The 12,483-nt window shown below is 34.7% G+C and overlaps 1 protein-coding gene and 1 pseudogene across 1 annotated transcript; one reads left to right on the top strand and one right to left on the bottom strand.

Annotated features, from left to right (window-relative positions):
* Window positions 1–7,229: 7,229 nt before the first annotated feature.
* Window positions 7,230–8,594, bottom strand: LOC143613888 (uncharacterized). The gene has a single exon (XM_077087484.1). It carries the CDS (start codon window positions 8,592–8,594, stop codon window positions 7,230–7,232), a length of 1,365 nt encoding a protein of 454 aa, XP_076943599.1.
* A 1,553-nt stretch (window positions 8,595–10,147) lies between these two features.
* Window positions 10,148–12,483, top strand: part of LOC143613889 (histone-lysine N-methyltransferase ASHR3-like) — a 3,533-nt pseudogene continuing 1,197 nt past the window's right edge.

Genomic DNA, 12,483 nt, shown 5'->3' on the forward strand with positions numbered 1-12,483 from the left:
TGTTGTTTTACACCCATTTACATCAAAACTTGCATATTTTTGTTTGATCACTTTCAAAGGCACTTTCAACACTTCAAACACATTTAATTTTATCCTTTTAAAACCATATATATTCAATTAGAATTACCAATTCATTAGTTTGGCATTTTGAGCTTATTTCCACACGAAACATTATCATTATTATTTTACAAAAAAGAAAAAAAAAAACCCACTAATTTCTTTCTTAACAATACGTTTTGATTTAAATTAATTTACTAGTGAATTTTGTCAATTCACGTCAATTAGTAATTATTAAAATCATCTGCACAATTGTACTTCCTTTTCAGTTTAGGTCATATCAACAGCTCATATACCTAGATTTCAATTTCAATTTAAGCCATGATACATCCTAAGGCTGAGGGGTGCGGAGCGCGAGAAAGGGCGCAAGTGGCGAGGGCGGTCGCGCCCCGGGGCGCGAGGACCACACCACCGAGGCGCTATAGGGGCGCGAGAGGGGCGCGAGCGCGGAAAAAGAGGCAGGGCGCGGGTGGGCTAGCGGCTGGGGGGGGGGGGGGGGCGTGAATGTGGCTTGGGATGCGTGAAAAAGAGCCGTTGGGTGGGTTTTGTTAATAAAAAAAAAAAATTTCAAACCCTATATATTAACATACCATCCGGAACACAAAATCAAACTCGATTTTCAACCTATATCAAACCCAAACAAACACCAATATCACATACCAATATCACATACCACACCCCAAAACCCAAAATCACCCCATCTTCCAAACCTTTTTTTAAAAACATGGCTGGAAATTGGTACCCAAACCTAGAATCAGATTACAGTTACGACGATTTATGGTCGGCACCGGACCAACCGATGTTTTATTCGGGGTCGCAACAACCATCCGGCTTTCAACCATCCAACATACAACCGTCTCCTAACTTTGTAGTTCCGGAGACACAAGAACCAGAACCAGAAGGTGAAGCTGCGGGACAAAGAAGACGCGTCCACCGGAAAAAACAAGTTGCAACGGACGGGTCGGGTTCGGCTTCGACCGGAAGGGCGAAACGGAAAATCACTCCGTGGTCATCGGATGAGAAGGAAGCCCTGTGTCGGGCTTGGATAGCCATTTCTGAGGATCGGCGTTGCGGTAATTGTTTTAACGTTTTTAAAAATGATTTCAAAAAAAAGTTAAATAAAAAAGTTAAATGACTTACAAATTTATTTATGCATTTTGCAGCCGACTACCAAAAGAGCAAGGTCTTTTGGACAAAGGTTAGGGAGACGTTCTATTCGCTCGTTGGGAGTACAGAGCGGAACCCCGATATGATTTCGGGTCGGTGGACCGAAATCAGAAAATTTGTCGGCTTGTTTACTAATCTGTTCAACAGGAACGCCGGTCGTATGAGACCAAGTGGCAGTGACGATTTGGCGGTCTATAATTTCACTGTCGAAGAGTGGAGGCAGGAGTGCCTGCGGAGGTATGGGACGGTGAAGACGTGGGACGGTGTAAAGGTGTGGGAGAGGTTGAGAAGGTGTTCCAAGTGGGTTGAGCTGGTGGCGCCGGACCTTGATGCGGAAGTAGGGCCGAAACGGACTAAAACTAGTTCGTCTGGAGCGTACAGCACTTCCGCCGGGTCGGATTGCCGGGTTGGATTCGACCTAAACGTTGCGGGGGAGGAAACGTCTTCACCGCCGAGGAGGCGGCCATTGGGAAGGGACGCCAGGGGGAAAAAACCGGCTGAGGGGGAAGCCGTAAACATCAACGATCTTGTTGAATCCCTCAATAAATTCAACAAAACCATGGAGGTGGTCTCTATTGACAAAAAGGAAAAAAAAAAGAATGAGAGATTTGGACTTCCTTGCAAGAGACTTCAGCCACCTAAATCCGGTCGACCAAATGCTGATGGAAAAACAAAAGGAACGTATCCGGAAGAGGTTGATCGAAGAAGACGAAGCCGAAGAATAAGAATAATGTTTTTCTTTAGTACTTTAATTTTTTTTTATATATTAATGTGTTTTTTTAATTAATGTGTGTTTTTTTAAATAATTTCTTGTTTTTTTAATAATACGTTTTTTTAATACATTTATAAAAAAATAAAAAAATAAACCGCTCGCGCCCCCTCTCGCGCCCCTCCACACCATGGCCCGGGGCGCTATCACCACTACCAACACCCATCTTATCAAGTTTCTCTCTCTGCCACACGTCACAATATTATTGGCTCGCGCCCCCACTCACGCCCCCTCTCGCGCCCCCCACACCCCTCAGCCTAATAGGGAAAATTCTTAAAATAGTCTTTTTAGAGAGAGGATTTTTAAAATAACCCTTTTTTCCTTAAAATCTTTTATAATTTGGACTGGCAAGACGCTTTGGGAAAAGAGAATAATAAAGAGGGACCAGGCCAAATTTTGAAAGAAAGTCAGGTAGGAGACGAGATTTGGAAAAATAATGAAGGTAAAGTCCAAATTATATTGTAATCTTGGAGTAAAAGTTCAAATTTTTTCAAATCTCTTATATTCAAAAATCGTCTTGAGAGACTGTTTTATTATGTTTCCTACATTTCCCGTTCATATTTTCAAATTCTTGAAAAAAGAGATTTTGAAATCTCGTCTTGAAAGACGAGATTCTACCACCACCACCACCGCCCACCGTTCGCCACCACCACCATCCACCCCCACCAACCACCCACCGTCCACTACCACCATTCGTCACCACCCACCACCATCATCCGCCACCACCATCCGTCACCACCACCCACCGTCCTCCTCCACCACCGTCTTCTCCATCATCTTCGTCTTCATCATCATCATCAACATCATCTTTTTCATCTTCATCTTCTTCATCTTCATCTTCACCTTCTTCGTCTTTATCGCCGGGTGGTAGACGGTGGTGGTGGAGGACGGTGGGTGGTGGTGACGGATGATGGTGGTGGTGGGTGGTGGTAGAATCTCCTCTCTCAATACGAGATTTCAAAATCTCTTTTTCCAATAATTTGAAAATATGGACGGGAAAGGTATGAAACATAATAAAACAGTCTCTCAAGATGGTTTTTGAATAAAAAAGATTACAATATAATTTGGACTTTATCTTCATTATTTTTTCAAATATCGTCTCCTACCTGACTTTATTTCAAACTTTGGCCTGGCCCCTCTTTATTTTTCTCTTTTCCCAAAGCGTCTGGCCAGTTCAAATTGTAAAAGATTTTGAAGAAAAAATGGCTATTTTGGGAATCATCTCTCTAAAAAGGACTATTTTGAGAATTTTCCCCATCCCATCCTAATATGTATGCATGTATAATGATGTATCTGGCTCATGTATCCTCAATTTAAGCCATGATACATCCTAATATGTATACATAGATTTCAATTTAAGCCATGATACGTCCTAATATGTATACATCCTCATATACCTAGCTTAAATTGAGGTTGTTTTTTTTTTCTCGAAAATTCCTAAATAGCCCTAACATGTATGTATGTATATGTACATACATATACATACATGTATGTATGTATGTCCTAATATGTATACATCCTCATATACATGTATGTATGTATGTATATGTATATGTACATACATGTATGTATGTATGTATATGCATGTATAAGTTTCTTATATGAAAACCCACTTAAGTTGTGAAAACTTGGAAACCCATTCTTAATAATATGTATTTAATTAAAGTTTAAATCCTGTGATCCACAATTAAAGTGAATAAAAAAATGTAAATATAAATATAACTTTTTCTCTCTTATGAAAACATATATAAAAATCAGTAAAAAAATAGCAAAACAAATTTTTTTTATTTTTCGATGTTTTGTATTAAATGTTACAACATATATTACGTGTATAAAAAAAACAATGTTAAATAGGGTTTTCACAACTGAAATAGGTTTTCATTCTATATTTCCCCTATACATGCTATATATATATATACAGGGGAGGGATATTTTGAGAACCATATTGAGTTGTAAGAACTTAAGAACTCCATTGTAAGTCACACATTTAATTAAATGGATTGGAATATGTGGTTGAGATTAAATATGGCAAAAAAGTCAAAGTAGGAAAGAAAATAAAGATGTAAGTTGTGACACTAACTTTTACGTTCGTTATATATGTGTAAAAAGTTAAAAGTCGACTCGGTGCATAAAAAATTCTGTAATTTTTTTACATATATGTAACCTACATATATTACGCATGTGTTACAAAAATTCGAAAAAAAAAATCGTTATACTGAGTTCTTTCGAGTTCTTAAAACTCAAAGGGGTTCTCATTTGAAATCTCCCCTATATATATATATGTACGGAATATATATACAGATATATATGTATGCATATGTATGTTTGTATTAGTGTGTGTGTGTGTGTGTAACATGAAGGATGGAAGAAGAAGATTATTTTGAAGAAATACAAAAATTTTGTCTCCTAAGAACAAATGCCTCTGAACTACGTCTCCCAAGACAAATTTTAAAAAGTTTTTTTTTCCTAAAATTTGAAAATTTGCACGGGCTAGATAGGAAACATAATAAAACAGTCTTGGGAGACTGTATTTTGAGAAGAAAAGTTTATAAAAAATTTGAACTTTTCCTTAAATATTTTAAAATAATTTAGACTTTACTTTCAATATTATCCCATATTTGGTCTGCTCTCTACATTTCTTTAAATCTCTGGCCTGCTCCCTCATAATATTTATCTTTTCTCAATGTGTCTCCAAGTTCAAATTCTTGAAAATTATCAGGAAAAAAAGAGTTATTTTTGGACCTCTGTCTCTAAAAAGGACTATTTTGGGAATTTCTCTTTTATCTCCTACTAAGGACACCCAGACACCCCCCTGTATGCTCGTATATGGCTATACAGGACCCTATACATTATGTATAGGACTATACGGGGACCCAATACGCCCTATAGGACACCCAGAATTCCTCTTCAAGAATTAAAAATCCAAATTCTTGATTTTACTCTTTGATGATATTTGTTGGTTCTAATCACTTTTATTAATCATTTGTTATGATGCTAAGCTACTGAACAATTAAGAAACCATAAATTTCAAGAAGTTCGAGTGGTGTTCATGTTTTACTCAAATTTCATCGTATGTGATCAGGCGTGTATATATTATCAATGGGTTTCTAAAAGTTGGTTGAGAAAAGGACTAAATTCCTCTAATGTGACAGGCCTGAGGGCCAAGGGACATGTGACCTTATTTAATTAAAATTTATAACAGCGTTAGAACGGGGATCAAAATTGTTATAGAATTTAAATCACATGCCCTACTTTATTAAAAGATTTTTTTTGTAGCTTGAAGTGGTTAAAGAGAGGCCAAAACAGTAATTTACTCTTAACTATAATAAAAAGAAATGACGAAGACGTTATTTTGATGTATTTACTTAACTTTATATTACCTAAGTAACTCTGAGATAAATAAAAAATCAATCATAAATAAAGATAACACTTTGTGAAAAATAAAAATAACACTTTGTGAAAAAGAGAAAATGAAAGTATTTAAAACAAACTAATACACAGATATAAAAAATCAATCATAATTTATTATTATATATATTTAACGTATAAGTTAAATAATTTTTTTTCCCTTTTCTCTTTTTCATTGATTTTGTGTATTTCAAATTTTCAATATCAAATAATATGAAAAATAAATAAAGAGACTTGGCACTAGATACTGATAGAGTGATAGGCTTCAGGCCCAAACCATCTTGAAAAGGGACATGATAAAAAAGGTCATATCATCATATGCATATTGCCTATGAAAAATCTCATGTTCAAGTCTTTTTCATTCTTATTTACTAATATAATTAAAAATAATAATTTAATAATTTATCAACAAATATATGATAAACTAGATAAGTATTTTTATTATATATATTTCTTAGTTTGAAGAATAACAAATAACAATCCAAGATCGAGCTAGAATGGACCGAAGTGCAAACTAACTTAACCACCATCGGTCTTCGTTGGCACCACCACCGCCACCATCACCTCTACCGCGACCATTGTGCTGGCTACCAGCCAATGTTGCCATCACAATTGTTGTCACCACCTCTACTAGCGGCCATGAAAACAAATATAATAGGTGAACTTTGACATTAACTTTTTTCCCCTTGCATATTTTATGGTACAGGTTGTGAATACTGTAACAGTACACTTCCTTTTAAAAGTTAGTTACAAGTTACAACGCAACCCTCTGACTAAAAAAAGTTTACAATTAACCCCCCTGAACTATCATGAAACTGATATATCATACCAATATGTTGAACGGTTTAACCTAATTGGCACGAGATGAACTAGAAGGGCTCCGATGACCATTTATTCGACTAAATTTTCTATTAGTAGTCGTATTCGTGCCGGCCTCTTTTAGCTTGACCCGTTAAATTATTACAAGAATATAACTCAAACCAATATAATTTATCAAATACTCAAAACAGAAACAAATACTATAAGATTCTATACATGTCTACTGATGTCATCTAACAGCATTTGGTACAAGTAAGACATTGCCAAATTAATAAGAAAAGAATTCTTAATGTTAAACAATAGAACAAGAAGTGATTGAACCTGAATAAGTCAAAGTCAAAGTCAAACTAAAATGTCAAAGAAGAGGAAAGAGAGCAAATTACGCAGAAATACAGTAACCGATAGTTGAAATATTACATTTCATAGGAAATTTACATGGATGAATGATACAACAATCAATTTATGTTTAATATGATCGTGTACAATTGTACATATACGTATAGGGGTGGCAAATGTGACTCATGGGTTGAATGGGTTGTAATAAAATGTATATAATGGGTCAAACTAAAAAAAGAAAAGGATTGAAATGGGTCAAAACGAGCTGACATTTTTTTTATGGAACGAGAAAAACGGAGAAACTTTTTAGTTTTTTTTAGTTTTTTAGTTTTTTATTTATATTTCGAGTTATGATTTTTTAATTATTTTTTTAGTTAGGGGTTTCTGAAATCTCAATCCATTTTGACCCATTGCAAAAAAAATTCAAAAAAAAAAAAATAATTAAAAAATCATAACTCGAAACATAAATCAAAAACTAAAAAACTAAAAAATTTCCTCTGTTTTTCTCGTTCCATAAAAAAAAAAGCTCAAGAAATGTCAACCCGTTTTGACCCGTTTCAATCATTTTCTTTTTTAGCTTGACCCATTCTGACCCATTATACACATTTTTACAACCCATTCAACCCATGGGTCACATTTGCCACCCCTATATACGTATATACTAACATAAAACTTACTTAAAGAACAAAACGCACCTCTTTTTCTTCTTCTCTAGCTTTTTATCAACGGCCCGTTTGACAAATAACCTCAACGTTAACACAATTGTATCTCTCGAGCAGCGAATGTCGCTTGAGTTATAATCTGCAGATAAATATTGCTCAACGTTATCAGAACCGAGTATTGCAAACTCTAGTGATGCTTCTGGCGGTAAACTTATAACTGTTTTCGACGTATACTTATTATCAACCACGACAACGTTATTAGTTCCATTAATCTTAATGCTATAACTACTCTTCTTAATCTCTAATACTGCCGGCTCCCACGTGTCATCCGACGCTTTCCAGACAAAAACATTAAAACTCGCGTGACCCAAAGTTAACGTTTTCTCGATTTCATGAAGCATATCGCGATGACAAGTGATCTTTTTATGGTCATTTGCGAAACACCTTACGACTTCACCCTTTCGTTCTCGGTCATCAAGTGGCTGAACTTCAATACAAAGACAAGTATCCACGTCATCGGCTGTAACCGTATACAACGGCTGCTTTGCACCTTCAATGTAGATAAATGTCCCGTCTTGAAAATGACGAACCCACTCAAACCCGCAATGTGTCGTCCCGTTTCTTGAGTACCCGCTCGCTTGAATTTCGTTGCCAGGAAACGGCTCGCCTAATATCTGCAAACCATTGATCGTAGGAAGTGGTTTATTAATAATATCCAACTCATCATCTTCTGATGAATCATCAGTTTCTTGGCGTGACAAAGACTGTTCGTGTTCGTTTTCGTGTTCGTGTTCTTCAAGAATCGATGGTAGTTTACGAACTGTTTCCGGTGATTTGTAAAAGCTTTCTGGGGTCCACTTAGAATGCATAATCTCAGGCTGATATTGAGAATCCCTTAGCTTTCTTTCGGATACCGCGAGTCTTTCTTCGTTATGTTTAAACAATATCCTAACATTACCAACAATCGAAACCGCATCAAGAGTTGCAGGACGAAGAGACCGACCCGCAAGAAACGACACCAAAGACGATACAAACATATCCCTTTCCTCTCGAGCGAGTTCTAACGCATACCCGAGCTTAACATTCTCTTCGAGTATCTCTTGCCGATACGCTACACCTTTCGACCTCGCTTCAACAAGGTCTCGTTGTTCCCGATCAAACGCCTTACGCATTAACGCAATCCGAGCTTCAAGAACTCGCTTCTCGGATTGAATTTGAGCTTCCTTGACTGCATACTCAGCCAGGTGTGTTCTCAACTGCATGATCTCTTGTTCTTGTTGCTCAATTTGATTAATAACATCTTCTTGTTCATTTATGGTTAATGCAGATAAGGTGTTTGATAAAATGCCTCTGAGAAGAAAATGATCTTGACCCATCATTTTTCTTGGTTAATCTAGCATAATTAACCTAAAAGCTTTCAACTTTATGATGATTACATCATTTACATATTAAATATTGAAAGCAGGGTTTGCAGGTCTACCTTTAATAGAAGTCTTGGAGTGAAAGATATTATGAAGATGTGTTGAATGTTGATTATTGTTGCAGGTCTTTATTGGCTGGTTTATGCATTCAAAGATATTGTGCTGTGTTGATGTTTCAACATAATATTATATATAGAGTATCCGGGTCGGGTTATGGGCTAATAGAATATATGTTTTGAGTTTTGAACTTTAGTCTTGGGCTGTGTTTGAATATGAAAATCTGAAATAAAAATTGATGATTTGGTTTTATATTAAAAGAAACTAAATTTATGGTTCGGTTTTGTTTTTGCATGTAATGAAAACTGAAATACCAAACTGAACCGAGATCTAGAAGTGTACAAATAAACCGGTTAACTGAACCGGCCTGAAAATCAAACTGGTTTGAAACTGATTATGTAGAAACCAGTTTGGAAATGATTGAAGCCGTAGGTTTGGAACCGGTTTGCAATTTTCTCCACCAAAATCAGTTCCAAACTGGTTAACCAAACCGAAACCGGTTAAAACCTGAATTGAAACCGATCATAAACCGGTTTTGACTTTTGTTGACAAAACCGAATTGGTTTTCGGCCAAACCAGGTAACTTTTTGGTTTTACATATAATTTATAATCTCGAATTAACAAGTGAACTCGTTGTTTTTCGGCGACCGAACCCAGTATAATTTAAGAAAATATATATTCGAACCCATTAGTTATGAAAAATTTAGTTAAAAAATTTTTATTGATAAATTTTTTTTATAAATTATAAAAAGCTTTAAAAGTAACTATAATAGTTAATAACAAACAATATAAATATGCCAATAATAACCCATACATAAATTATAAAAAAGGCTCAAAATTATTTATAATGGGTCAATAAGCCCAATGCAATTAACATTCTTAGATATAACATCTAAAAAAATTAAATAAAAATCGACGCGACCCGACCCACACAAGCCCGAAAACTTTGATGCTGCAAAAATTCGAGCACCAAAAATCCTGATCTCACGGAAAAAAATTTCCTGACTCCGCCACTGAATGAACCGATCGACGTGTGAATTTTTATCCAGGTAATATTAAAAATAAAAAGGTATATATATTCGTTCAAAATTGTATCAAAGTTGAAAAAAAATTTAATGTTAGTTACACACTTTTATTATGTTTTAAGGAAGAAAACATATATTTACCGTTAAAGATATATACTTAAAATGACAAAACTACCCTCTAATCTTTATTATTTACTTATTTAATACAAAACCACCTTTCCAAAACGTTCTAAATCATTTTTAAACTTCCGTCAACAATTATTCAATTAATGTTTTTCATTCAACAGAATCTCTATTATAGGAACATACATAAATGTAGTATCAACATTAATTAGTATATTAGGGTTTATAAGTTGCATACCATACATGATGCCACACTTGTGCAAACTTGTAACATTGAAAACAAAACTACCATCTGATTTAAGAATGAAGAGATCAGTGAAATCGAAGAAAAACAAGACGCGTGCTCCAAAATCAAAAGCGTTTCTTCCATTTCTTGTGGGCGCACCGAGACTGGTAAGATTTTGATGGTTTTTGTGTTTATAATAATATTAGTAAATTTATCAAGAACATTTTATGTTGTAGGATTCAGGAATCAGTTTTAATAATAATAATAATATTATATTGATTTGCTTTTGAAATTTTGTGGTTGATTGAAGTTACAAAAGATTATATATTGTTATAAATTTAAATCAAGTTGTATTAGTGATAAAAAATTAAATTGATGTGGGTATATATTTTTTTGTTATCATATTTGAATGATACTAATTACAGGCGGAGTGTTGTGTATGCGAAAATGTAATCTACCCGGAAGAGGAGGTGAAATGCTCTATCAAGGATTGTAAAGTTTCTTATCACTCAAGATGTGCAAGTGATCGTTTTGGCGTGTTACGATCATCCAAATATATCAAGTGTCCTCAACATGTATGTTCGTGTTACATTTATTCTAAGTCACTTATATGTTCAACAATTGTATGAGTGATGGATATATATGTATATGAAGTGTATTAATTATTAGTTAATTAACAACATTTGTTGATTGTTCAATAGGCATGCTTTCACTGCAAAAAGAAGACATGCTTGAAGAGGTGTTCAAGATGTGATTTAGCATCACATGTTAAATGTGCACCATATCCTATGTTGGAGAGACCAGGTGACATAATATGTTGGAGGCATTCGACTGACTCACCACCACACAAGGTCCATTATCTCCTATCTTTAGAACATTAATTATGAATGGATATTTGCCTTCTTTCATTATTTTGGTAGCAACTATATATAGGTTATATCAATAATCAATGCCTTGCTCTATTCTCTTAAATGAAGTTGCCGGCCAGTCTCTATATGAAATTTAGACTCACCGTTGATGTAAATGCAACGCACCATTGTAATGTTAGAGAGACGTTACATATAATTGGTTTAGACTTTAGACGCATAGTTACAATCAAACATGCCATTCATGTCATCGTGTGTTAACTTGGAGGCATCATTAAGTTGTAATCTTAGACGTATTATCATAATTTCTTTAAATGCAACGTTGTATTAGGTTAATAGTACTTAATATGCATCGTTTGCCTCGATCAACATTCTTTTTAAAAAAAAGTCATTTTAAAAATCAGATAACAATATATACTATACTCAAACTAGAGTATACTATATATTTTTCTTAAATGAATTTTGTTTAATTGTGTCATCTAAATCAAAAACCGCCGAAATAGTGATATCAACATGCATTCAAGAAGATAGTATTACTCTTAAAATTTTTGTAATCACCGCGTACACACAAATGATCAAATTAATAATAATTTGGTAAACTGTCTGCACATTTTTTAAACAGCCCAAAATAATGTGGCTGCAATTTTCTTTTTCTTTTTTTTTTTGAGTGCATCAGTGTATGAAATTAAACAGGTTATAAGTAATTTATGCTGTTATGCACTTGAGAAATAAACATTAATATTCTTGAATCCGTTTTAACGTTTCTTAGTTAGGTAATTAAGTTTATGACAGTACTGATTTCTCTTCTTGATGTGCAGCATGCAGTTCCTACTACTAGTATAAAGGTAAGACTTACAGCAATGTTTAAACTCTTCTTTGCAAATTACCCGAAAAGCTTTATTCTATGCACAACGATCATAAACATATCAGCTCAACCTTTTCGTAACCTAAAGCGAATCTTAAAAATGAGATCTTTTCGTAATAAACCGCAAACAAACGTGTTGCATACATACTTTTTGGAACAATTAACACAAGCAAAACCAAAAAAAATTCACATACATTGACTCTTTAATCCTAAATTATATATCTATGTTTAAAGAAACTAACTAGATTTACTTCAATCCAGGAAGTCTTTGATCGCCTACCGATCCCATATGTGGAAACGGAATTCAAGTTGGATCCAATGTTGATTGACACCATGCGTAATAACTTCGTGCAACCTTCAGTTCCCATCAATAGCATAGAGGTGATGATTAATATCTGAACTCTTCTTTTCAAGTCACTATATAATCTGCATAGATTTTTTGTTCAAGACTTACAAAAATCGGTCTCCATACATAAAACGAACTAAATCTTTTCGACTTTTCATCACATATAGGAAGTCTTTCGTCATCTGGAGCTAACATGTGTGGAAGAGGAATTCAAGATTGATCCCAAGTGGAAAAACAAGGTGGCGAAAAAGTTGGAGCTGCCTCCTTATGTGCATATTAAGCGTAGTATCCTTTAATCTCCATTTATGTTATCTCTTACTATATATACAACACAAA

The sequence above is a fragment of the Bidens hawaiensis genome, unplaced genomic scaffold (genome assembly GCF_021521415.1).
Source record: "Bidens hawaiensis isolate Kalapana, Puna unplaced genomic scaffold, B.hawaiensis_p1.1 tig00038512_1, whole genome shotgun sequence".
Taxonomy (NCBI): Eukaryota; Viridiplantae; Streptophyta; class Magnoliopsida; order Asterales; family Asteraceae; genus Bidens; species Bidens hawaiensis.

Bases quoted from the DNA above. Each gene is read 5' to 3' on its own strand.
- LOC143613888 (XM_077087484.1), bottom strand. From the start codon at position 8,594: ATGGGTCAAGATCATTTTCTTCTCAGAGGCATTTTATCAAACACCTTA.